The sequence below is a fragment of the Phyllopteryx taeniolatus genome, chromosome 18, assembly GCF_024500385.1.
Source record: "Phyllopteryx taeniolatus isolate TA_2022b chromosome 18, UOR_Ptae_1.2, whole genome shotgun sequence".
Classification (NCBI taxonomy): domain Eukaryota; kingdom Metazoa; phylum Chordata; class Actinopteri; order Syngnathiformes; family Syngnathidae; genus Phyllopteryx; species Phyllopteryx taeniolatus.
Window position 1 is genome coordinate 4529685 of NC_084519.1, and position 27988 is coordinate 4557672.

Genomic DNA, 27988 nt, shown 5'->3' on the forward strand with positions numbered 1-27988 from the left:
TTCCTGCCATCGTCTGTGATGACCTCTCTCCATGTGCATCGAGGGGATGCAAAAGAGTAAAAATAAACATTGTTGTAAATGCAGTATTGTTTCAGTTCTAAACTTCTTTTTTTATTTTGTCTTGCAGGACTCTGACTCCCCGCGTCACTCGACGGCCTCGAACAGTTCCACCTTCAGCAGCCCCCCCAGTCCGGCCTCGCCTCACAAGACCAAGTCCTTGTCCTTGGAGAGCACTGACCGCATGGGCTGGGACACATGAGGCGGCCCGCCCGCCTACGCCCACACCAGCCCGCCGACCCAGCGACAGCACACGACTCCCCTTCTTCGTATCCCCTTTCTACGCCCACACAACCGTACCTCCCTCCTTTCCTCAGTGCGGAATCACACAGGTGTTTTTTGGGGGGAGAAGCGGTGTCCGAATCAAACGCTCCCTTCTTTTTAGCATCGACCGACCCCACCCTCCCTGCCTCATTCAGATGCAAAGACAGAAAAAAAAAAAAAAAAGATTTGTACTTGTACATAGGAGCCTTTTGGATATTAGGGGACAATATTTTAATTTATTTATCAATTCTTAGACGAGAAGCATTAGGTTTGCTTGGTGGCCCGAAGCGGACGAGCCCCTCCTCCTCCCCAACCAACCTGCAGACTTTGCTAACACTAAACTTCCCACTAATAAGAGCGGTGACTTTATGATCCGTTTTCCTTCCAAAATAAAGCTGACGACCTCATCACTCATCCTCATTGGTCCAGTGTAAAGGACATTCCAACCACCACAATAATGTACATAGGTTCAAAGTAGAGAGTAATATATGATAAGGAAATACTATCGAGAACTACACGGGGAAAATCTACTTTTATTTTCCTTATTTTATTCTCAAGTGATTTGGGGTTTTATTCACTCAGAATCCATTTTAAAAATTTTCTTTTATTGATTGAGTTGCGATTTTCACTTTTTTTTTTAATACTTCCCCCATCCCCCCGGCATTTGGATTTGCATTTGAGTGAAATCTGGATGAACATGCATACACACTGAGGTGATGTTAATGCGGCCAAATGCCTTGGTGTGCGCGTGCGAGCTTCATTAATCCAAAAAATGGCAACGTAAAAAAAAAAGAGGGCAACATCGGGCTTTGGGCGCAGCCTTTGCTTGTATTGAACAATGTTGTTTCGATCATCTGCTCATGTACGAGAAAAAAAAGTGTGGTGGAAAAACAAAGAATGTCAACACTGTGAGGGACCGCTTTATTCTTTGATAACTCCTTATGGCCTCCCACTCACAACCCAATCTGCTTCTCATAGCTCTGACTGTTATCTTGTTTTGTTTATTGTACTGGTGGATGCAAACTGTCCCTAAACAGGACACTAGCACGTGAATATTGAACTGAAATATTCACTTCACTACTTCTAATGTGTCACTGTTCATAAGTACGGTTGTCAGGGAAACAACAAATACATTGTGGTCATTCCTCCGCATTCAGCTTTTTGAAAACACTATTCCACACGTGTGTGTTTGTGTTCTTTTTAGTTGAGTTACTAACAAAGGCGAATTGATTCTGATTGAAACTGTCTCCTGGTATGTGGAATGTATTATCTCAGAGGGAAGAGGACCTCTATTATCGGCCATTGTTGTACAGTTGAAATAAAATGATCCCAATGAAAAGAGAGACTAACTCAGGAAAAGGTTGGAAGCAATACGATGATTGATGGCAGGAGCGAATGAAAACAGTTTTACGGCTGCTGTGGAGAGAAAACCGGGAAAATAGAAAAATCCATTGCCTTTGCATTTCAGTGAGGTCTTATCTACAATACCTTCTATATTTTGCTCTTTCATATAATACACTTTGGTTGTGTTTCTAGTATTGCTTTGTAATAATTTGTACAGTTTTGCATGTTATAGATGAAATCATTTTTTTGGTTTATTTTTCCTTTGGATTTGCTTCTTTTTTTTTAACGGTTTGGGCGTTTTACTGAGGATAACCCACTACAGGTGATGTAGAGTCTTTTTGCACAAAAATATTTAAGGTGTAAGGTAAAAAAAAAAAATGTATGGAACTGGCTGCCACACTTCCGTGGACGACTCATATTAACCTGACTCCGATGTATTTCAATAAAACGGAGGGCTGTTACAAATACACTGTGTGTGTCGTTTGTGTAAGCAAGTAAACATGCTTGTTTTTTCCATTTATTAAAAAAAAAAAAAAAAAATGTAAATTTGTTTTAACAGAACATTGTACATCTATGCACAGCTTTTAGCCACCAGGGGAAATAATGGTCTAACACGGGGGACAAATGTTTGTGCTCAAGGGCCACATTTGATTTTTAAAACTGCAGAGATGGGCCATGTCATTTGGTAATGAGGTAAAGAAAAAAAGTGTATTTTAATAATTCATCCTCTTTAATTATACTAACCAATATCCAAATTATTGCAGGACTCTTGGTAATGTAAATGCTCAGTGGTGCCATATATGACCCATGAGCCAAACTTTGCCCATCACTGTAACTAGTACAAGCAATGACTATTCAGATTTGACTTGCAACCATTTAGAATAGCGGATGCTAAATTGTGTTCACTCTAACAGATTGGGCGCTGTTGCTGAACATGTTGCACATGATCTAATAAGATTGCGATCTTTTACCAAGATCCCAAATAGAAGGATCAATCAACAATATTTCATGATAATTTTTGTTTCTGGCATTTCAAAAAATGCTTGCACAAACAAAAAGGCTGTAAGAACTGTCATTTTAGAGCATTTGGCACACACAATGGATGACTTTGTGCCCGTTTTTGCATGCGCAAACCTTTTAGTAAATCAGTTTCCGTGGTGTTGCTGTTGAGGCTGTAAGGCAGGAGTTTGGATTCAGCCCTGACATTCCCAACTCTCTTTTTTTTGTATCACACATCATTTAAAAATTCTTTCACCAGCACCTTCACTGATTATAAAAACTTACAGAATGGAGTGATTTCAGCAAGCTGATGTACCAATATGAGTAATACTCCCACACTGCAGTCAGCCAGTGAACTAGCTTCAGTCCATCCTCCTGTTCAACACAAAAAAAGGCCAACTAGTTGCTAAGTGGGAGCGAGTGACCATCGAGGGCTCAAAAAGGTGCAATAAAACCATCCAAAAAGTAGCCAGTGAGTCTTTGGATCTCTCATCAACCATGTGATTGACTCAGTAGTGGCGGATCAAGAATCCAAGTCCAAAAATCCTTTTCAAGTCAGTTTTTGGGATCGGCTAGTGAGGTCTGAAACACGTAAGGCCGAGCACGTTTCTGCAACATTGTTCATGCCATATCTTCCTCCAGCACCCTGTGAATGCCGTTTCCGGGGACCCCCAGCGCAGCTTGGTCCCTGACGCTGCTGTGCCGCGACTGGATTTCCAGCAAGTGGGCGGAGCCGTGCCGCGACAGGCCGTCCAGGCGATTGGCGCTCTCCAAGTGTCTCGTGTGGGATGGGTCGTCCAGGTGGGGCATGCTGCCGTAGGGGGCGCGCTCATCTGAGGCTCGGAAGCTGGAGGCCGTGTATCTGGTCAACATGATGATGGAACACATGAAGGGGGAGAGTATGGAAATCTGTTTGAGCATTTATTCAATATCAATGATATACATCTTAAGGATGGACACACTTTGGCATACTAGTAGGACAACTACATGTTACAAGTGCAGGAAAACTGTGCACCAGTTGCCATCTGCGTGCAATGAGTACTACTCCGTGACATTTTCTCCGATGGCCGCATACAGAAAAATCCCTGGATGCAAAGGCCACTTTGAAATTCTTCAACTTTATCAACATTCTAAAACCAGTCTCTCAATGAATAATATTTTGTCTTTACATATCAATATTGCATCAAAGCTGTCTATTAAAGGTGGTTAGACAAATAAGTTCATGATTTTTCTAAATTTTGAGGTGGCTGTGGCCTTGCATCCCACCAGAATAGATCCCATCTCCATATTCAGACCCAAAACAACAAATCTGGAGTAAGCTTTCACTCATTAAAGCTCATTAATGTGATATGTTTATGAATGGGACCTTAAAGTGGAACAGAAAGTGGCGGAAACCAATTTTGCTTCTGAAGCAAAGCTTTCCTGTGTATAAAACCATCCATCCATTTTCTGAGCCGCTTCTCCTCACTAGCGTCGCGGGAGCGCTGGAGTCTATCCCAGCTATCTTTGGGCAGGAGGCGGGGTACACCCTGAATTGGTTTCCAGCCAATCGCAGGGCACATACAAACAAACAACCATTCGCACTCACATTCACACCTACGGGCAATTTAGAGACTTCAATTAACCTACCATGCATGTTTTTGGCATGTGGGAGGAAACCGGAGGGCACGGGGAGAACATGCAAACTCCACACTGGCGGGGCCAGGGATTGAACCCCGGTCCTCAGAACTGTCAGGCAGACGCTCTAACCAGTCGTCCACCGTGCCGCTATATAAAACCAATCTAATATTAATAGTACAAATCTTCGTGTGTGTTGGGAAAGCAGAGTTCTCCCGATTCACGACACAGCTCTTCCAGCGCCTTCCCTCAGGTAGGCGCTACCGATCAATGCAAACTAGAACTAGTAGACATTCCAACAGCTTCTTCCCTCTTGCAATCAACTTCTTAAACAGCTAACCAACAATTCCATTGCAACATGCTGGCAATTTTTTGACTTGAGTTCGTTGTCACATTTCTGTGGGGCCAATTATACATTACTCGAGCACTCACTGTAGTTGTCTCGCCACGCTGCACTATTTGCATATACTGGCCACTCATGCCAGAGTAGCATCTGCTCCATTTGCACACTGACTGAGGAGTATCTGCAACGTTTGCACAATCAACATTGTCCCAGATTATCGCACTACTCGTCACTTTAAACCGCATACACTCCTTGAAGTCTCGGCGCCCCTTGCACAATGGTCATTGCACCGGACTATTGCAATATTAGTCATTCGAACTGCTTTAAGTTCTGCTAGAGGACTCTGCATCTTTTTGCAAGAGTTCCTTGTGAAATCAGTTTATGCGGTTCCGAGGCAGCTTGAGAAGCAGGTGGTGAATGCTGGCACCCATCAAATTTTAAATAAATCTTCACGCTAAAAAAATTCTTATCATATTCATTTTTTTGTAAGAATTATAGTTCAGAAAAAAATGATTACCGAAAAAGAGGGAGTTTCTTTTCAATCACCCGATCGAACGGCGATGGAACAGAATATTTGTGTGTGTGTTGTTCCGTGTCGAGATTATTAAAGCACACTACACACAATACGACCAAAACTGTTAAATGCCTGATTTTTTTTTGTAATCTTCATGTGTGGGATTTGTAACAGATAAACAACTCTTAACATTTGTGTACCAGGCTCCGCTCTGTATGCTTGTGGCCCCGCCCCACCACAGAGACAAAGAGACTGGAGACTGACAAGAGGGTTTACGCCGTTCATTCCACTTGAAACAAACGTGGCCAGGTGGTGAGACCCATGCGCAGAGTTGGAACCCTCTTGTCATCCAGTCTATTTCAAGGCCAGATACGAGGAAAACACACATATGCGTTTGCACGGCAATGTATCCACGCTTGGAAAATTAACGTTGCGGGCTGTGTTCATGTCATGGGATGCAAAAAAAAAAAATGGGTGGTGGGTCGCAAATGGCCCGCTGGCCTTCGTTTGGACACTGCTACTCTAGCGCTTCACTGGACCTTAAGCTGGACATCACAGATGTCAAAGGATAAACATTGGAATGGAGCATTTATTCACAGTACACTAGTTTTCATTCATAATTCAGTAACTAGTAGTTTGAGCATTTATCTGATATCCTACTAGTGTGGTGAATTGATTTACAAGGGAGACCAAAAATTGTACTAGTACATGCACCTGAAGCAGCAAGCAAATCGAATACATGCTGAAACGGCTGAGCCTCAGGTTAGCAAAGACCACCTCTCGGACGTACCTGCCGTCTCGGGAGCGGCGAGGGCTGCCGTGGAAGCTGCTCGACCCGGAGCGGCCGCTGCGGACCGAGCCCGCCCGACTGGCGGCGCCGCCGGGGGGCTCGTCGAGGGCGGCCAGGTGGGTGGAGGAGGCGTGCGTGGACGTGCCCTGCGTGGACGTGCCCCGCGACTTCCTCGCCACGGGCGCGTGCGGATCCCTCAGGAGCAGCCGGGTGAAGTCTGGCTCCCGCAGGACCTGCCGGCTGTCGTTGACCATGGCGCTGCGTAGGGGCCGGGGGACGGCGGACAGGTGAGGGGAGCGGGACAAGGGGGGGAGACGGGTGAGCGGATGAGTTGCCGGGAGACGAGCTCAACACTCTTCAGTCAGTTAGGAGGGGGGTGTGGACAAGGAGACGCTTTACCACGCAGATGCCTCAAAAGTCACAAGGATAGAAAGACAACAAGACCAACACACACACACTAACGCACATTGGCCAACATGTACACACACCTCCACACAGAGACACACGAACTCATCAAAGACACGCATGCTGACAGTATTAGTTTTTGTTTTTTTACTGTTAATTTTTGTTGCTTGTGAAGCTCGTAAATGTTATGAGAAGAACCAAACCTCAATTTGAATATTTGTTCCTTTGTTTGTATTGCTTTATTCCCAACAATCTATTCTGTTTATGTTGTCGCGTTTCTCTTGGCTGCCATGTGGATGTTTGATTTTTCTTTTGTCCGATCGGAATTCCGCCTCCATGTGCTGCCATGTTCAACTTTATATTAAACTTAACAGTGGCACCTTGACTTACAAGTTCAATTTGTTCCGTAACCAAAATCGTAACTCAATTTACTTGTCTATCCAATCAATATGTTATTATTATTATACGTTAATAACAAACACACGATATTGTATGAAAACATAATAAAAGAGGCTTCATAAAGCGCGATTGTGTCTTTGTTTAATATTGATGGTTTGTATTGTTGCGACATTTTATTGGTGATGTGAGACGTGGATTAAGTCGGGGAAATCCCTCCGTGAGGTGCAAACGCACGGCCCGTCGCTCTATTTCAATGACGTCCGGCCGGCATTGGCTGCATATCAGATTGGTGGGGGAGAGGCCAGATTCCGATCGGAGGATATTGGAAATGTCAAATCGCCATTGTGTACTTTGTAAATTGTAAACTTTTCAATTTGAAACATGTAAATCCCACCAAAAAGACAACAGCACACATCCCTTGTGATGTGGGTGAAACGTGTGTGTGTGTGTGTGTGTGTGTGCACACTGCAGCATTGTCGTACTCTTTGCGTCTCTTGCCGTGGAAGAAGCTGGCCCACTCGAAGCAGGTCTTCTTGCTGCCCACCCAGAACACGGACGGAATCCCCACGATCAGCATCATCACGTACTTGATCAGGAAGAGGGAAAGGTCAGGACGAGTGCTCTGCTCCACCTACGGGCAACACACACGCGCACGCACACACACTTAGGTGTCACACACGACAAAAAGGGTGGACGTACACAATCGCAAGGTGTCCCACAGGACAGCCTGGAATTGTTTACGTTCGTTTGACAAAGCAGAGGACAAATTTGACTCTAAAAATGAAAACCTGTCTTATCACGGTTAAGCAATGATAATGATAATAATACATATGATACATTCTACTACTACTTCTACTTATAATGAAAATAAAATGAATAAAATACTTTTTATGTTTCATAAATAAATAACAAAATTGCAGCAAGGATGCTTGTTAACTTTTTATTATTAAATTAGAATGTATGTCAACTGAGCTGTCACATACAAAATCTAAAATACTGTTAAATTCAGTTCAGTTGTATTTAGCTATTAAGTGCAAAACATTTGCATTTAATTTTGGTAAAATTGTCATTTAACTTTTATGTGCAATACATTTAATTAAATCGTTTGAGTATTTTAAAAATTTCCCTGTGCATAAGGTTACAGAGGCTTACCATAATAAATATAAGTTTCAGGAATCGCACTGCTGCATCATTTTTGATGAACACTTACTCAACTGTATTTTGTTGGTAATTATGGAAATGTAATAATGTTTTTTTATACTGTATTACACTTTCATTTATACCAAGACAACTGTCAATTGTTATAATGATACTATGTAATGCAATTATTATTATTATTATTATTTAATTTTGATTTTGTCTCTCGAACACACACATACAGTTGAAATAAAATTAGAAGCGGTGAACTTCATATATCAAATTATTTTTATTACGTGTGTGTGTGTGCGTGCGTGCGTATGTGTGTGCATGTTTGTGTGCGTGCGTGCGCATGTGTGTGCATGTTTGTGTGCGTGTGCTTGTTTGTGTGTGTGTGTGTGTGTGTGTGCGCGCGTGCCATCGGAGATGTCAGCAGAGGTCCTAGCCTGGAGGCGAGTTTATATAAAAAAGATAAATATATATAAAGGCACTGGGAGTGATCCCGATTGTGTGTGTGTGTGTGTGTTGATGATGATTATGAAGATGGGGGTTGGATGTGTGCAGCTACTCTATGACAATGCGGCTGCCTCGAACCCAACAACCTCTTCCTACATAAACAAACACTCTGGATTACAGTGCTGCTCTTTTTTTTGACAAAATTCCCAGATTACGCGTCAGATTAAGAGAACACCCTCCATCTCACTGCAGAACTCTGTGCGATTCGTTCTTCTCGCAACAATCATTCCTCAACTCGTCGCAGGTCAGCTGCTGTCTCCAGGAGCACCCTGAGCTACTGCTACAAGCACAAGGATGCTCAGTTGCACTTGACGCTGTCAGACCGCTATTAATATAATAATACGTTTATTTTTATCAATTCTTTATGGCACTGCATCATACTGAGAGCTGTAACTAATTAATAATTTTGGAAGTCTTTTATTACTCTAACAACAGGTCAACTAAGTATACGAAATACCTCACTATGGGTTGCAGTGCATTTCTACATGAATGCTACTGTGTAACACAATTGTATGGCTTTTAAAAACCTATTTTAGTGCAGAGAGAGAGACGGCATATGCAGTAGAAATATTAAATGTACTGTACGTAGGCGGTCAGACCATTGTGTTTTACTAAATATAGCGACAAAGTTGTTAACTTGTCAATTTGATAAACCAGCTCCACTCTGTTCACAGCCATGTTGCTTGTGGAAGCAGTGTACCGCAGCAGGGACGGTCTTTGAACTGTGGTAGCCACGAAGAACAAAAGTATTGACAAGGAAAGTAGAATCAATCAATAAAATGTATTCATTACTCAGCCATAGTTTTACCATGACAAATTGACAAGAAGAGTTTGCAAACGCAATGTACTTATCAGATAAGCTAACATTAAGCCTAGCTTTATTGATTTCTTCTTTGATTACTATTCTTCGTTCTTCTTTGTATATTCCGGCAGTCCTGGATGCTCTGTGGCACCGTGGCACAGGTCAGTCTTGGTACTACGACAGACATCTAGTTTGGGGGAGGAGACTGGCGATTGTCAGTGGAGATAGTGTTAGTGTAAATTGTAGTTTACATTTAAATGCTGGAAACGGAAAAGATGCACGTGTGTCTAAAGCATTCAGTCTGCGCATGTGCAAATATCACGGTCAAAACTACAATGGTCGACCAGTAATGTCTGTCCTCATAACACTTCTCCAGTGTACATGTACTATACATGCATCATATACTGAACCCACACATACATACACCAACGAAGGGTAGAAAGAAATGTAATCGGAACATGTGCATTGTGTTTCTTTATAGTGCGACATTGCTTACTAAATTAGATTTAAGCAGGTCAGTATGTTAATTTTCATGAGCTTAACAACACAACATTTCAGAAAGGGGAAAATAGCAGTTGTTTACTGGTAAAGCATTGACAGTGTTACCTGGTAGGGACAGGGAATGTGGTAGTCTCGACACTTCTCCTGGACCCAGGTAGTCTCCCAGACGGTCCTGTGGCTGTTCTCGTAGAGGTAGCAGGCCAGAACGGTCAGCAGAGGCACCAGGTAGAGCACGGAGAACACGCCGATACGAATCATGAACTTGACCAGTTTCTCCTGGTTCTCCTTCTCCAGAGGGATCTCCATGCGGACACGGTTCAGAGCTGCGATTCCTGCTAGCAGCAGCACCACGCCCACCTGACCGATTAAGGGAGCTCCATTTCAGTCATCCTATGAAACAGTGACATTTGCTCACCACACCGAGTCTTACTCACCAGCACATCCACTCCCAGCGGAGCCAGCAAGAACCAGCGTAGCGCCGGCAAGTTGTAGAGGCCCACAAAGCAAAGGCCGCTGACGCTGTCACCCTCGATCTTGTTCATGGCGAGCAGGCTGACGGTGAGCACGCCGGGGATGCCCCAGGCGCAAGCGTGGAAGAGGAGAGCCTTCTTCTCGATCGCCTCGCTACCCCACTTGGGAACCGCGGCCAGGAACCAAGTGATGGTGAGGATGACCCACCAGACGCTGCCCGCCATGGTGAAGAAATACAGCACCATAAAGAGAAGCGTGCAGGCCTGAAAAATGCATCAACATGGGGTGTAAAGTGAAGAATGTGAGAAAAGAACGCTATAAGTTAAGCGGATTCCCAATCAAAGCATTCCAAGACTTCATGTTAACCATACATGTCGCCACTTAAACTTATTTTGTTAAAAGAGTTAGGGTAGACTGTTTTATTGGCTATATTTCTATTCACAGGGGCCAACTTATTTTTAAGCTGGTCTTGATCATTTTTGCCAACTGTTCTTCGCGGGTCTATACAGGACACAGGCAAGTGTGGATTTAGGGTTGTATCAGTTTAGCACCACGTTGTGCTGCAACATGCTGGGCAGCACTGAGGTCTACTGAAAGGCACTAACAGTTGCTGTTCCCACCGAACATTGGGAATACAGTGGCTAGAAAATGTTTACAAACCTCTGTACAAATGCCTGGTTTTTGTGACGTGAATGTGGTGTGACCTATAACCTGTACAACTCAACTGAAAAGATGCTTTTTTGCATCATTTCCAGAGAGGAGGTAAAAATAAACAATTGAGATGTGGTTGCAAAAATACTTTTTATAACTGGGATGGGGTTGTGTTAAGAACTAACCAATCACACTCAAACTTATGTTAAATGGGGTCAGAACACACCTGCTATCATTTAGTGGCTCTGATCACCACCCCCCTCCCCCGCCCCCAAAAAATGCTGTTCTAGTAGGCTTTTCTGACTTTTTTTTAACACTGACTGCTACTTGCTACAACTGTTCATAATTCTTTTCACCTTGTCTAAGGCCCTAGTTACAGCTTTTAACCTGGGTTTCAAAAGGACCATAACAAAATATCCCAAACACAAGTGGGAAAATGTTTTACATTTGAACTGGGGTGTGTAGACTTTTTATATCCACTGTATGCTGTATGCCATACTGTGAGTATTGTTGTATGATCTGTTAGTATGTATTGCTGCTCCATGTATGTTAAAGCAGCAGTTGTTTCACTACGGAATACATTAATATGTGTTTAATTAAGTTTAAATGTTTTTACAGTGAGTGGGAGGGATACAATTATTTTAAAAAGGTTTTTTTATACGATGTCTCTCTATATCACAGAGTTTCACCTATCGCAGATGTGTCTGGAACATATAGTTCACTGTATAGTTAACTCCATTATGAACTATATGATGCAACGTTTGGATTATGGAACAGAGTCTATTATTTACATAATGTCAATTTGTTTCTCAGCATCTCTATTGTGTTTGACTCTTGAGGTTCCAGTGTATTCCATTTGGTGGAAACATGGTTGTAGCACTTTACCTTATTATGGGAGCCTTGAGTCACAGTGGAAGCTCGAAACCTCCCAGGAATGGCTGCATTACAGGCCACTCTGTCCTCCAACAGGAAACCAAGGAAAAACATGAGGGACACCATCATGTAGCACACTGCGTAGAAGATAATGGGTCGCTCCGGGTAGCGGAAGCGAGAAACGTCGATGAGGAAAGTGAGGAAGGTGAAGAGGGTGGCGGACAGGCACACGATGGACACCACGCCGATGAAATAGCGGGCGAAGGTCAGCTCCTCGCGAGTGAAGTACATGTTGGGACAAGGAGGAGAGCAGTCGCGGACCCCCATGAAGGAGTAGCCGAGCTCTGGGTCTATTTTGAGCTCTCGGGGGCACCAGAATCCGTAGTCTCGCTGGACGGGGATGGTGGGCTCGGTCGTGTCTGCACTGGACAAGAGATCGACGGGACGGGGGTAGGGCTCGTCACAGTCTGGAAACCTGGCAGATGACAAGATGATGTCAGGTTCACTTCACTGCTAGCTAAGTTTACTTATGTATTGAACTCAATAACATGACCGCTCTTTTAAAACTAACTATGATATGATAACTAATTTTATCTATACAATTCAAAACAATACAAGATGACTAGTAATGTGACAACTACAACCCCAATTCCAATGAAGTTGGGACATTGTGTTAAACATAAATAAAAACAGAATACAATGATTTTCAAATCATGTTCAACCTATATTTAATTGAATGCACTACAAAGACAAGATATTTAATGTTCAAACTGATAAACTTGATTGTTTTTAGCAAATAATCATTAACTTAGAATTTTATGGCTGCAACACGTTCCAAAAAAAGCTGGGGCAGGGTCATGTTTACCACTGTGTCACCTTTTCTTTTAACAACATTCAATAAACGTTTGGGAACTGAGGACACTAAATGTTGACGCTTTGTAGGTGGAATTCTTTCGCATGTTTGCTCGATGTACAGCTTCAGCTGTTCAACAGTCCGGAGTCTCTGTTGTCATATTTTGCACTTCATAATGCGCCACACATTTTTAAATGGGAGACAGGCCAGTCTCGTACCTGGCCTGAATGTGGTTTGGCATTGTCTTGCTGAGATAAGCAGGCGCGTCCATGAAAAAGACGTTGCTTGGATGGCAACCTTTCACCATTAATGGTGCCTCACAGATGTGTAGTTACCCATGCCATTGGCACAAACACAGCCCCATACCATCACAGATGCTGGCTTTTGAACTTTGCGTCCATAACAGTCCGGATGGTTCTTTTCCTCTTTGGCCCGGAGGACACGACGTCCACAATTTCCAAAACCAAATTTGAAATGTGGACTCGTCGGACCACAGAACACTTTTCCACTTTGCATCAGTCCATCTTAGATGAGGTCGGGCCCAGAGAAGCCGGCGGCGTTTCTGGGTGTTGTTGATAAATGGCTTTTGCTTTGCATAGTAGAGTTTCAAGTCGCACTTACGGATGTAGCGCCAAACTGTATTGCCTGACTTTGGTTTTCTGAAGTGTTCCTAGCCCATGTGGTGATATCCTTTACACATTGATGTCGGTTTTTGATGCAGTGCCACCTGAGGGATCAAAGGTCACGGACATTCGATGTTGCTTTTCGGCCTTGCCGCTTACATGCAGTGATTTCTCCAGATTCTCTGAACCTTTTGATGATATTATGGACCGTAGATGATGAAATCCTTAAATTCCTTGAAATTGTACGTTGAGGAACATTGTCCTTAAACTGTTCGACTATTTACTCACATACTTGTTCACAAAGAGGTGAACCTCGCCCCATCTTTGCTTGTGAATGACTGAGCAATTCAGGGAAGCTCCTTTTTACACCCAATCATGGCACCCACCTGTTCCCAATTAGCCTGTTCACCTGTGGGACGTTCCAAACAGGTGTTTGATGAGCATTCCTCAACTTTCTCAGGTCTTTTTTGTCACCTGTTCCAGCTTTTTTGGAACAGTGTTGCAGCCATAAAAACTCTAAGTTAATGATTATTTGCTAAAAACAATAAAGTTTATCTGTTTGAACATTAAATATCTTGTCTTGGTAGTGTATTCAATTAAATATAAGTCGAACATGATTTGCAAATCATTGTATTCTGTTTTTATTTATGTTTAACACAACGTCCCAACTTCATAGGAATTGGGGTTGTATGTACCATTACTGTGCGTGTTTTTCAATTTGTGGATAACTTTCAATCACAAATCACAGACACCATCTTCACACACAAATGAATACACATATCACTCACATCAAGACTAAAGAGATGTGTTGTCACCAAAGAGTCGTGGTGAGCAAGTTATAGTCATATTTTGTAGTTTAGCGGGTTTGGGTTTTCCATTACATGATAATGTTGACAGACTTAAACTTAACAGACTTATTGTGCAAGCAAGAGGTGCTATGAGAACAAGATTCACACACCTTTGGCTGCGCACAAAGACACATCACAATTTTTATTCAGCCAGTTAATATAAGTTATTGACTCAGGTGGCTCGTTATGTTGCCGTAGTGGGTCCCATACATAGCTGCTCTGCTGGTATGTCTTGACTGTTATGCATGAGAAGGCATGTACAAAATTGATGGACTTGTCAGACACATAGTTTGTAATACTTTACTGTCAATATCCCAACTTTACATACTTTTGTATATTTAAAAAAATACTGGTATTATCGTGAACAATATAATATGGTAGCGCGCTATCACTTACTTTTACTTGCAGTGAATAAAACAAGCGATTATTCATCCCACCGCTACTTGGCACTTTGTTCAAAGGCACTCAGCCCTTCACCATATCATGAGTCTTAACTTGTCTTCAAAACCAAATTAATTTGTGAGGGGTGGTCTGAAGCGGAAGAAGGGAACAAGGACAGTTCTGGTAGCAAATGTAAAAAAATATCAAAACATTGCATCATTATTTCTCATGGTACTGTACTGATAAGCCAATATCAGATAGCAATATTCTTGCTGTGCAACTTTGATGACTTGGACTTTAGTGTGACCTCAGAAATTTGGCATTCTGTCAACAATGTATCTAAATGACTAATGAAAACATGTTTTTTTTAATTTTTCAAAAAATTGACTGCAACACTAATTGACACTCCAGCTTTTTTATAACACCATAAAAAAAGATTGTTTCTTTGTTTAAATAAACCCACTGTAGCAACGTTTTCAATATATATATCACAATGCAATATAGAACGTATTTTTTCACCTACCCTATCGATCAAATTGCTGCATCATAATATCATTATTGTATCAGAATATCGTATTCTAAGTTACTCAGCAACTCCCACCCCTACAGTCAACGTAGTGTTATAAAAAATATTTTGATACTCTATTCAGTCGCAGTTTTAACACTACCTGCAGGGAAACCTGGAAAATGAGTGAATTTACCCCTGATTGATTAATGGAGACATTAAGAGGTGTGTTTCATTTAGTCTGTCGACGATGTAGGTTCTTTTATGCCTCTGTCCTTGTATGTTCTCTTGCTGACTAAATTACTGCTCCTTTCACAGCAGTCAAACGTGTTTAAACTGCTGCTGATCTGGCACCAACCTGTTGCAGTCCATCTCTTCAGGCCAGCTGAGACCAAACATGTCCATGAGTTTGTAGCAGTCGCTCTTGGCCAGCAGACAGAGCCGGCGGCAGGGCAGTGTCATGCGGCCGTATTCGGTGCACACGGGTGCGTAGAGAGCGCACAGAAACATCCTGAGCTCGGGAGAGCACTGCAAGTTGACCATGGGGTGGAAGGGCTGCAGGAGGACAGGGGAGACACAAAAGACACAGGAAGTGTGTTTTAAGTGTTTATGCTGCTCTGAAATGTGGGCCAGAGAGGCACAAAGGAGGCAACGGAGCATGTCGTCTGACAGTTGCAGTTGATGAGTGTGTAAAAACAACACTGGCCGTGTCTGTAATAATCCTCTATACCCCCTGTGTCCATCTTCCTTCTTGCCAACCTCCAGAGGGGAAAGCCCAAGATCAACATCCCCCTACACTCACACACACAACTACACACACGTACTGCTGCTGACAGGGCCTTTGTGTAGCAAGGAGGCCCACGCTGTGACTAACTGACACACTGAAGCACTCTGTGTACACATGGGCAGAAGTAACAACGGAAATACAGTAGTGTACTTTCTTTACATGATCACACTCACTCCCTGATCATCACAAATTAGGACTGTGACAAGGGATGCGAATCATAACCATTCGTTGATTGTTGAATTTGCTCCATGTGTGGCACCAATTGGCGAATACTCACATCTTGCAGAATATTATATTTCAGAATATTCCGACAAATTTATTTTTTGAAAAAGTGTAATTTTACCCCTGTTGTTAAAGTGTGCACACACATGCGCAAACACTCACACGAGCACACACGGTATATTTTTTAACATCGAAATCTGGTGAAATACACAATAACAAATTAGTGTCAACTGTCAAGGTGTGATTCTGTAACACCTTTGGGTGCACCTGATGTTTCTACATCAGGTGCTTCCTGCCATACCCAAATATTGAAGCATACAAGCACACCCAAGCCCCAAAATGTAAAGCTTGTATGACAGACAGTAGCAGGGATTGAGGGGGTGGAGTGAGGAAAGGCAGAGGGGGCAATTTATGTGGATTTGTTAGAGCGGAGGGTATTTAGGAGGATCTGCGACTGTGGCCAAAACAACTTAAACATTTAGCCACCTAACTGTGGCACAGATTAATTGAAACCCAGTTGAAATTCCAGGGCTGTTTGCACCAGACCAGTAGGGGGAACCCTTAGAGAGAAAGCGGCAATTGACCTTCGTAAAATATAAAAGCTCAATTGAGGGGATATCGTTCAGAGCAATCAGCCTTCTTGTGTCATTTGATTTGTTTGGGAACAAATTAGGTCATCACATTTCACTTTCACAAGCTAGATTGTTCACCCACCTTGAAATGACAGCAATCACAGTAAATCAAAGCATTTTCCATTGACAGTCAGAATTACAGCGTTTGCCATGAAAAACAATACCTCTCATTTCAGTTAAATGACAATCATTTTCCCACATTTACACTTAAATTTCAAATGCAGTACACATTTGAAAATAACCGTGCTCTAACAATTTTATTTCAAAACTCATTGGCAAGGCCTTTGTGATATCCAGATTATTTTTCCACATATGGGTCAGTGAGTCGGAAAGCCAAATAATTAATCTCTACACACTGTGCTGTCGTGAGATTCTTCCAATTACTGTTTCATCATTGGATCCAAAATTGTACAGAATAAAATAAATTCTGACTACATGTAGCTGTTTTTTGTTGTTGTTGTTAGTTAAATTAGATTTATTTTGCTCAAGCTGCTGGGCATACACTTACTGTGATAAAATGTCTGCATACAGATCTTGCATTTTTATCTTTCTGATGGCTTTATTTACTGCAGGCTACTGACATAGTTAATATCAGGCAACATATACAAGAGAGCTACACTGCAATGGTTGATTACACAAAGGATACAAGAACTGATGATGTCCATGTATAAAAAGAGCTGGTGTATATTCTTTTTCCTACTCACCATCTTTCTCTATTTTCAACCCACTCCACTATTCAAAGTTGGTCTTCCATAGCTCCCATCCTCCACCTCTTCACTATGCCGACAGCCATTTTATTACAAGAGTCAATAGCCACCATGCAGGCTGGCGCGGGGCAGGCCGGAGCTGCTGACATATGGCCCATAGAGCCCAAGCAACTAGTAGCACCAATCCATCCAAAAGAGCCTGAGGGGGCTTCTCCGTGGGGGATTGAATGTTAATGGCTACAGTGGAAACAGCTGGTCAACCACTGGTCCAATTATTAAAGCATGTGAGGAGCAATCACCATGTAAGCTTGCACAGGTGATGGTTGGTACTGTTCCAATGTCCTGTAATTGCAGGCTCATTGGCAACTCAAACTTCTTAAGAGTCATTTGTGAGGATTAATCAACCATTTCTCATATTTATTTTTAGAGTCGGAAATGCATTTTGTCAAGTGGGCTAGAAATACAATTTAAAATAGAATCACAAAACTGTGTGGAGAGATTTTTAATAATCTGTTAAAATAAATTTGCTGTCTGATGAAAAGCTTTTTTTTTTTTTAAATTGTATTACAGTATTACCCGCCTATTTGCAGCTCACTATTCATGAATTCACATTGTTTCTAAGGAACCTATTCTCAGCTATTTGCACTAAGATGGTGCCAAAGTCCTAGCTAATAGGAAAGCAGTAAGTGGTGTCAAGGATGTGTGTTGAAGTTGTACATCTCGACTGAGAAACTAAGATCTTTGTATTTCAGGGAGGAGCTAAATTTAGCTCAGGTTGCGCAGAGTCTTTGCCGCATGTGTATGTTTTTGGTCTGCTAAAAAGCTCCAGCTAAAAAAACGACAGGTGTCTCGTTACTGCTTGACAATAGGTATTTTTACAGACTACAAAGGCATTATACATGCACTCTTCCAGTGCATTTTTTTTTAAATCGAATTATCTGCAAGCCATTTTGAGGCGAATGTTCTAAGATGAATTTGAAATTATATTTTGGGATCATAGTTTGTGCTATACAGTATTTACAGTTTAAGCTATTAATAGGCAATTCTAAACACTTCTTGGGAGGGTGTCAATTATTGACAGATTTTCGCTATTTGCGGCAGGGCCTGCCTAGTTCCTATCCCCTGCCAACAGCATAGGTTCACTTTAATTCATCCCTTTAATGACAGTTAAGATGTCTCTTTATCTATAAATGGAAATTACTTTTTCTTTTAATATAACCATCAAAAGTTCTTTTGGATAAAACAATAATTTAGAAAAATCTGAAGTGTATGTATCTAATTTTAAAGTATTTTATTAGATTTTTTGCACTTCATTGTGACCCAAAAAAATCATAATTTGAGACTTAGGTTTGTCTATTACAAATAAAAGATACTTCTATACCAAATGAGTGTGTTAGTAGCGCTATCACAGTATATCACTTAGTTTAAATGCTTTTATCTTTGTAGTAGGTAAGGTAATTTTTTTTTGATGATGGTGATTTTATTAATATTGATGAGTATGAAAAACATGTTCAAAAGTACAAGCCTTCCTCCAAGGCGACACCCATCCACCTAGTTCAAAGACAATCAGCCCTTTCTTGCGTAATCCTGATCACAGATGGACAGACAGACAACAGAGAGAGAAACACGCTTTGGCAAAAACCTAACTGTTGTGGCAAAGATTAAACTCGTGATTCATTTCAAATTTTAAACCTGTTTGTGGCAGAATATCTTGTACCATGTTTACATTTCTGTAATTTTTTTTAAAATTAGGTGAAACAAAATTTCTGTCAGCTTTTAGGATTGAAAAAAAATAATAATAACAGCCTTGACCTTAGATTCACCCCCGAGCAGTTTGCTGATTATGCAGCCTATTTGAATATGATTAAGATCAGAGTTCTTTCAATTATTAATACTGCCTAATCCTATCAAGTTCATTCATTCATGTGGCAGCATATGTCTTCGTAAATGTTAAAGCAATTTGTTTTCAATGAAGGCAGCTGTGATTGATGGTCAAGGCGGCCAAATGGTCTTTGCTGATTTGATCTTTTACAAAATAAAAATCCCAGTCACCTCTCTTCCCATCAACAACTCCCATCACCCCGTTCTCCCTCCTCTTTCCTCTGCTACCATTCCAATTCTTCAAATTTCCAACCTTAGCGTCATGGCAACGACTGATGCTTCACTTGGGGCGGGGGGAGGGCAAGGTTCGGGGAGGTCAGGGTGCGGGGCGGAGGGGACCACCTCCCGGGAGGCAAGAAAGCCTCCACTCCCATTGTTAATAGCACAATTGGGACAGTTTCCTGGGCAACGGGTGAGCACTGCATAGGGGGAGGGGAAGGACAAAAGAGATGGGGGGGTTGAGAGAGTAGAGGGATGGGTTGACCGAGTCAGTCGTGTCATTTGCTGCTAAGAAAGTGTTTCAAAACCTTGCCACGGTGTGTAATGTCCGTGTACACACACTCACAGAAGCGGTGCCTCGCTCTCTGGATGAGCTTCTCATTCAGTCAGCAGCCAATAAACACGCTGTTGGACATTAAATAAAACAAGAGAGTCTTTTAAAGCCTGGGTCACACTGGGTTGGCTTTACCAGACCGTGTTGTGTCTTTTTCTATGCGAGTGTTTAGCAGGGATACATCTTTACTAGCCGGGCGCTTTTCCTTCACAAACCTCTTCACAGAGCAGGGGTGGCGTATCGAGTTTGTCCTATTTCGTACGACATTTGTAACATGACACAGTGTGGCTGGATGTGCTGTAAACCTGAATCAACTTAAAAAAAAAAAACTATGAAAGGACAAGAACATGGGTTTAAATGAGACTGAGCAGATTAAAAACAGGCCAGTTATTAGCCTTTGTGTCACTGCACACCATTTGTGGAGCGCACAACATAAAAAAAACAAGTATCATACACCCTGCCTTCTTTTTTTGTTAGTTTTTAAATTGGCTTTTCTTGAAAACAAGCTTGGGCAGCTTGGGATTCACGTGAACAATTCATGCTCTGCAAAGTATTGTTAATATATTGCTGACGTTTCAGCAACCTTAGCAGACCCTGAACCTTACTTCAAAGACCAGTTTATTGACTCAGTGTTCTTTTGTACCTTTATCACGATGGCTATATTTGACACCAACCAACCCAAAAAAACTCTTCACCTCACACCATTTCTCCAATTCAATCTGTTGCTCTGTAATACTTTATTTCCACTAGTGACTACAAGTATTCAGGCAAACTTTAGACACAGTGGTATGAAATAATAGGGGTAAGACTCAGGGTATATTTACATGAGAATGAGCTAGTAAACGCAGTTTTCATTTCTTTATACCATTTCACAACTGCAAAAATGACAAAAAGCACTGTAATTTGCATTACATGCCATTAATGCACGCACAGATCAACTTATTGCTCTTTAGTGTTTTTCAAAAGTGAATTTTTAATATTCATCTCTGGTCATGCCACAGTAAAAGTATGCTATGTTGGAGAAACGTATTGAAGCTCACAATTTTGAATAGCAAAAATGCAACAACAGCTCGAGATGTCCTTTGATATTTGAATATGGCACAATTGTACATGATCACCTTCTCTATTTTTACTCTACAAAACATCATTATCATATAAACAGAGAGAAACAGTGTCGTTTTTCTCAGTGCTTCGTAAAATGTGGTGTCATGTAATAGGTCTTTAGAAAGACTTGATGCAAATATATCATATGGATAGTGATGGCTTTTGAAAAATGAAAAAAAAGGTAAGAACGTGAGGAGATAATTGATATGCTGTATGTATAAATACCAGACCATATCTGAAAAGTATTCAAGTGTAATTGTGACAGGTAAAACAAAGGTAACAGATACTGCTTGTTGTTTATCAAGAAAAAGTCCAGAAAATGTAAATGCTTTGGAATTAGCAGATCAAGCATTGTTCAGAATATTCCAGCATCACCAAAGTACTCCTATGACAACCTACATCACAGAATGGCTATCCTTTCATCAATCATCTTAAGTGATGTCCGCCAACGGCCCTAAGGTAAGCATCCCGCAAATTTCCTGTAGGTGTGCAGATGTTCACCCATTATGGTCAAAATCAACCACCATGTTTAAAAAAAAAATTGTCACAATAAGCGCTCTGAGCGGAACAAATCATTTCAGCCTTCACCTTGTGAAGCATACTGTGTATCCCACTTCAGTTCTGGTGAATGGCTTGCTTTGGTAGAGGAGACACACGTTAACGGGATATAATGTAAGCCAAAACAACACTCTGGAAGCTTGTGTACTGTCTTTAAGAGGAAAGGGGGGGGGGGGGGGGGGGGGGCGGTTCTACCAACTAACGAAGAGCATATTATCATACAGTAGCTCTTCAATGAGCTGGGAACTTACTGTACAGTAAGGCTGTCTGTTCTGGATGTCCAGGACAGTTCGGTGATTCACTTTGATGAAGCTACGCTGGTCCACATTCATCCTTCTCCAAAGAAGGGATTTTACCCAGTTTCTTTTCTCTTTTTGTAAATGCCAGTCAAATCCGCCACGCTCCCACTTATCTTGGGAGACTTCGGCACAGTATCATTGTGGCCCAGAAATAACCAATTCCCAGCCCTGAGGCCGGTGTCCCACTTTGGCTGAGAGGTCATTCGGCGGTCAATGATGATAGGGTTTAGCAAAGAGGAATACAACAAACAGAAAAATCTCCGTTACCTTGTACCATATGGGTACAGATATATGACACAAAAACAAGTACAAAGAGCTATCCATCAGTAAATCTAAAATAAACGTCTTCATTTTAGGAGCTACGTCACCGTTAACTTGGAATCTTTTTGAAAACATAATTTGATCTTTTTTTTTGTATTTTATAAACACAGAAAATGAGTTAATGAATAGAGTATACCAGCAGAAACCCCTGAAATAGACCAGCGACACAATGCTTTAAAGGGGTTTACACAAAAGCCCCAAGAACGACAGGCGTTGGTTCTCGTCCAACTCCCATTTTCTCCACGCTGCACGGCATTCATCATCATTGTCTTGGCTATTCAAGGAACCTAATTCCTTTTAAAATCATCTGTCAATTCTCATTTGCCTGCCCTGAACATCTTAAAGGCTTTGAATTCTCCCATGAACTGGATCTAGGGCGAGTTACCCACAAAACAAGAGCAAACAGGGCAACAGTCCTCGTGATTTGGAACACATTTGGGCCCTGTGTGTTTTTCCGGACGCAACCAGCATTTCTGGCCTCTAAAAGAGACTTAATTGTGGATCCATGACCAATCAAAGTGAACACAGTCAAAGCCAGACGTGCTCTCTCTGTTCACGGGACTACCACACACTGCGATCGGTACTCAGATCAACAATACTTGCTTACAAAAAATGGCTTCTATCAGAAAAATAATAATGGTGAAGTATTTTCTTCAAGATTTGCATGTAAAATAGCAAAATAAAAATACAGAAAAAGAGCGGGAATGCCGTGTGGGTAGACGATGTGCGAGTATGGTGAGATTATCATCATTTCCAGTGGCGATGGCAAATTTGAGCACAGCGTGTGACACGGTGCCCGAGAGCCACGCAAGCCGTGCTCGGGTTACATAATTCTGGATTTTCCTCCTCTTTTCTGCTTGGGCTACGCGACCAGGGTGAGCTCGGCAAGGTGGAGCGGGCACAGATGGCCGGCGGAGCGCTACACTTGATGTGCTGGGCTGGGGTCAAGGGGTGACATTCGGAAAGCGAAGCCCAAGGGATCACGACGCTCAGAATAGATAGACTGAAATACATGTTTCAAAAAATTGCGCTTCAACCAGGATCACCCAACAGTATATAAAATATGGGATTTATTTAATGAGGGAATGCATCTGCTCCTTGATTGCGGTATGGCTGTGAATTGTACGGATTATCTTAAGGATAAAGAAAACAATAAATTGTGTATTTTCATCTTTAATCCATTGATGGAAACAAACAGAAAGCAAGCGCACATTTTATATTACGTCCCAGTGAAACATATCAAACATATCAAAATCTTGATTTCAAATGTCGCCAGAGTCCCTTCATATTGAGGTGGATTACAATCTACGTGCTCTATGTGTATGCCATAAACCATTTTAGGACAACCCGCCTGTATGTATCACTGACAATTAATAATGCACTGTTCTCACTGCCCTTGGGGGGCTAATATTAAGAATTAATTTTCTTCTTAATGTTTTGGAAATACACTTCAGGCCCCGGAATAAAGTAGGCTATCACTTTGATACTGTATTACCTACTAAAGGCAACATACTGTATAAGCAACTAGCCATGGTGAAGACTATATCTAGGGTGTTGATGTCCGCAGGGCAGCAGCTGAAGCAGAAATAAAACTCTTATTCAACAATATGATATTCTACATGTACTGTCATACTGTATACTTATGACACAGTACGATGTGTCAAAAGATGTCTTGGTTTTATGAGGCTGTATGCAGATGTGAGTACTTTTACTTCTCTGCAGCCACAACAAGGTGAGTATTAAATAAAATAAAAAATAAAAAAATACCATCATGATACCCAATATACAGGCTTCACCACCACTATTAGTGTCATGGTCTATTCTAAATATACACATTATGTATTTTCTTATGTTTGTGTATAAATCGAAGTACTTTCCTAACAAAGGTGATTGAAAAAATATGATGATCAGTGTTTTGCTTTTGAATCAATTCATCCCCAAAAATGTATAAAAATAATAATTCTTCCATATCCAGGGCAAAACAGATCTTATTTGGACAAAGCTCCAGCTCAGAGAAAAATGTGATCACATTCTCGAGATAGCTTATAGACGCTTGTTAAGCAGAGGCAAATACATACACATACAGTGAGATCGAATGAGAGTGTTTGTCGAGAAAAATGGTAGCCAATGATCATTTTGATGGTAAACAATATTACACATAGTTCAAATACCTTAGGCGCAAAACAACACCAATGCTTTAAATCTTTCCAGCAAAAAGATTGAAGATCAAGTCCAATTCCGAGCCAGTTTGAGTCTTTTAAGAGAGGTATCAATTTATCGTTATCATATACAGTACTATCCAATGTTATTTATTTTTCACATTTCTGTTACTAGCCAAAACACACCCAAAAAAATATGCTATTTGTGCTTTGGATAAAAAGAAGAAAACCCTGCTAAATTTGTTGATACTTTTCTTTGGACAGTAACGTTATGTTAGTGGTCATTTTCGAGGCTGCTATTTTAGGTCTGATCGCTTTGTACTGAGTTATACTGAGACGTGTCTGTTAATTAGTAGTGTGTGACATGAAAAGAGTATTCAATCAAAGAGACTCCATTGGCATAATGTTTTTTTTTCCCTCCAACGCAATAAGTAATTATTCAGGTGCAAGCTGTTTGTAACCCCAATCAAGTCAATCAATGACAAACGTAGGATTACAAATTATTTTGTCACAGTGACAGAGAGACATTAACACGTATAGTAATTAGGAGTTGTACGGACTAATCGACTAGTAGACTTTACTACCCCACAAAAATATTTAGAGCGTGACGTTGACAAGTTGCTTCTACTTGTAAATGTGCAGCTTTGGCAAGTGAGCGAGAACAAGGGGGAAAAAGGCTCGAGCAGGATTTTGAACATTTGTAACCAACATTTTTTCAGGCCACACTGTTGTGCAAACTGTCTTGTTATGCTGGCACGCTATTATTTTGAAGGTCTGACTTTACCGGCTACAGGATGTTTATGTCAATGATGCCCAAGTCTTGCCCAGCAGACTGGGACGTTGTTGCCTGCAGTTGCAAATAAAAGCTTGCATTGTAGAATATGCCTTTGCCGTCTGTTTCAATCCTGACGTACACACTATTGAAGTGGAAAGAGCGCATGGAATTATTCCAAAGTACATGAAGAGGTCCGTGATTATTTACAAACACCGCAAATTCCCACCATGCAGAAATCGCTGTTTCAGTTTCCTCGTTTGGCCAAGTTGTGCAAATGTTACATGGCTGGCCTAACGACAAGCACAGCGAGCAATTGCATTTTTCTCAGGCTGGAAATGCTATCACGCGACACGCGCCTTCACCCACCCCACGTTAGTGCTCTTGTGTTCTAATGTGTATGTATGTTCTGTGTAAATTTGGTGAATGATCTGTTAATTGTCAGTGAATAAAGATTGTTAGCATCCCCTCATGCTGTGATTTTTTTTTTTTTTTTTTTTTTTTACAATTATAGTACTGTACTGAGAAACTACCAAAATCATCAGCGACTAGTCCATGCTGACTCAACTATTATCACTTTGGTGTCTAGTTGATAATAATTGTAACATCTTAATCTGTTAGTTACTGTTTTTTAAAGGAGATAAAATCCCAAAATACTTTTTCAAAATCACAATTTCTGAATAATAAATGTCCCAATATTATGCTTGAAATATTAACAGGAAGAACATAAAAGTTGTTCGATTTATAAAAGCATTTAATGTCGTATGTATCTTATCTTTCCATAAATCGTGATCATTACCAGTTTGAAAAATATCTTCATCAACGTATTACTGTAGGTACTATTGTTCATTCATCTTTCCTGTTCGTTGGAGGGGTTCTGTGAAAAATAAATCAACGATTTTCACAAAACTGGGGATATGCTGCATTATTTTGTTCTACCTTCTGATGGCAGTGAAGGGATTTTCAAAGATATTCCATAATTTCTCTGTGTAACTGAAAAAAATTTAGATATATAAAGGAGGTGGGTATCTGTGTGGTACTCATCTTAATTGGAATTGGTGCAGATGTCGCTCAACGACTGCCAAACTGACAACTCCTGCATATGCCTAAATTTTGTCCAATGCATCATTCAGGCAAATTGTTGTAAAAAGCCAGTTTTCACAATGTACATTTTTTTTCAATTCCTGGATTATCAACTTCATCAGCATCTGCACTTCTAGTAGTTTTTCAAACATTGCTAAAGAAAGCCACACTTGAATGGCTTGAGGACACGTATTGTAACACAAAACGAGCAGCTACCTATCCAAGTGAAACAATGTATTTTCGATTCAACTGTACGTTATTTATCAGTTACGTTACATTACCAAATTTAAGTCAAGTTCACTGCCGATTACTGTATCAGCAGTTTATTTTGTCTTAAACAGCAACCCATCATTACACAAAAAAAAACTTGTGGGAATTGGTTTAGTTGTTTTTGTGCAATCCTCCAAATATAATTTACTCAGTCGTGCACTTAAAATGTCACAAAATGGAGGGCTTCATCACCAAGGTGATTTCCGAATACTGCTTATCGGTTTGGACTAAAAATCGGTAACCCATCAAAATCTTATAGGACAAAGCAAATAAGAGACAAATGAATAGATAGAAATCCTAACTGTGATATAGCCAATGACAAAAACGAGTTCGACACCCGCATCACACATCTTTGCTGTGTCAGTTCTGTAGCTTACCTCCATAGCGAGGGCGGCTGTTTGCTGGTCGTAGTGGTTGAGCACATTGGGCATGAAGGTGGTGTTGTACGGGAGCCCCTGGCACATGCGCAGCGTGATGGGCTCACAGGTAAACAAGCTGTGGCTCCCCGCCGCTGCGTCCATGGGAATGGCGACACACGCTGTCATCATGGACACCGACACCAGCCATAGGAGACCCATGACTGGCAGCAGAGAAGCTCAGAAGAGACGCGATCTCAGCACTGGCCGTTAAAACTTTGCCTTCTCTCCAGATCACAAGAAGACAGCGAGGGTCCGGCAGTGCGGTCGCCCATGGTTCAAGCTGCCTGCGTCCATTGCGGTTGAGTCATAGCAACGCCATCGGCTCGGAGATGCTGTGGTCCTTTGAGATGCTGCGCCTTGATCGAATGATTCGTACGACTCTCCAAAATATCTCTGATGACATATAATGTTCAATGGCAATCTGGGGAATAACACAAAGCGGAATTGGCATATATCTTTCCGCACTGTACCCAAAACGTGTAGTACACATAAAGGACGGCAACAAAAAAACTCACCCTTTCGTCAACATATCAACCCTGGAAAAACACAAATGTATACTAGAGGAAGGGTATACTTAAATCTAGTACTGTTATTTTTATTCACATTGGTTTCCTACAACACATGTATGACTGCAATATTAATATTACCTGAATGTTTTGTATGATGTAAGTTGCAGCATGTTGGCTATTTGACTGTATACACACCCATAACAAATGAATGGCTTTATATTTACTGCGTGAACGCAGTATATATGAAAAGCAGTAAAGCAATATTAACGTTATTTAGTAGCGGTGAGATGAAAATGACAAGGCTGATGACGTGAGGGCGTAAACGTTAGCTAACAAGTTCGCCGTCACGCTGCTCGTCCTCCGTCCACAATTAGATTACGTGAGATAATTCAGAACAGAGAACTCAGCCAAATTCATCAGTCCAAACGAAGCCAGACAATTATTTTATCCCGACACCAGCGACGCTGAAGCTTCTGACGCCACCTTCACGCCGGCGTAAGTTGTTCATTCGCCGCAATTAACGGCGGGCCACTGGCAGAGGTGGACACGAGAAACAGTCCATATTCCGGGCAACATTCAAACGGCTTGTTTCGAACGGGACCTTACCCAGGCCACTGGGGCGAAAATTCACGTGGAACGACCTGGTGTCCTCGCCGCTCCTCGAGTTGGTAACAATGTGCGAGTGTCCCTTTACCCGCACCCTCCTGTCGTCCACCCACGACCCCCGCCGCTGTCCTCCCCCTCCGCCTTTGCCTTCGCGGTCCCTGCCTACAGTCAAGCAACGTCGATTACACACATACATTCTGGTCACGACTGAGG

At 41.6% G+C, this 27988-nt stretch overlaps 2 protein-coding genes across 12 annotated transcripts in view; one reads left to right on the plus strand and one right to left on the minus strand.

The window, feature by feature from the left end:
* Positions 1-2134, plus strand: part of cdc42bpab (CDC42 binding protein kinase alpha (DMPK-like) b) — a 102973-nt gene extending 100839 nt beyond the window's left edge. For all 7 annotated transcript variants that reach the window (XM_061754774.1, XM_061754777.1, XM_061754771.1 and 4 more), the window contains one exon: positions 128-2134. In XM_061754774.1, the coding sequence (XP_061610758.1) occupies positions 128-259 (132 nt within the window). In that variant the 3' untranslated portion in view covers positions 260-2134. The remainder of the gene's footprint in view (positions 1-127) is intronic.
* On the minus strand, positions 1941-27911 carry fzd3a (frizzled class receptor 3a). 5 transcript variants are annotated; one of them, XM_061754779.1, is made up of 10 exons: positions 27776-27890; positions 27176-27196; positions 26619-27081; positions 15252-15448; positions 11696-12158; positions 10123-10422; positions 9794-10045; positions 7215-7363; positions 5929-6186; positions 1941-3526 (listed from the first exon to the last, which is right to left on the minus strand). In XM_061754779.1, the coding sequence occupies exons 3-10, from the start codon at positions 26817-26819 to the stop codon at positions 3286-3288; spliced, it is 2061 nt and encodes a 686-aa protein (XP_061610763.1). In that variant the 5' UTR covers positions 26820-27081; positions 27176-27196; positions 27776-27890; the 3' UTR covers positions 1941-3285. The 5 variants fall into 5 exon arrangements, with proteins under 5 accessions (XP_061610763.1, XP_061610762.1, XP_061610765.1 ...); XM_061754778.1 differs by lacking the exon at positions 27176-27196 and having other exon boundaries at positions 27776-27911; XM_061754780.1 differs by lacking the exon at positions 27176-27196 and having other exon boundaries at positions 3361-3526; positions 5929-6283; positions 27776-27911.
* Between the last annotated feature and the right edge of the window lie 77 nt (positions 27912-27988).

Bases quoted from the DNA above. Each gene is read 5' to 3' on its own strand.
- fzd3a (XM_061754778.1), bottom strand. From the start codon at position 26,819: ATGGGTCTCCTATGGCTGGTGTCGGTGTCCATGATGACAGCGTGTGTC. The intron at 15,449-26,618 runs GTAAGCTACAGA...GTCCTCCTGCAG, and splicing joins CAGCCGCCCTCGCTATGGAG to CCCTTCCACCCCATGGTCAA. The intron at 7,364-9,793 runs GTAACACTGTCA...TGTTGCCCGTAG, and splicing joins ACATTCCCTGTCCCTACCAG to GTGGAGCAGAGCACTCGTCC.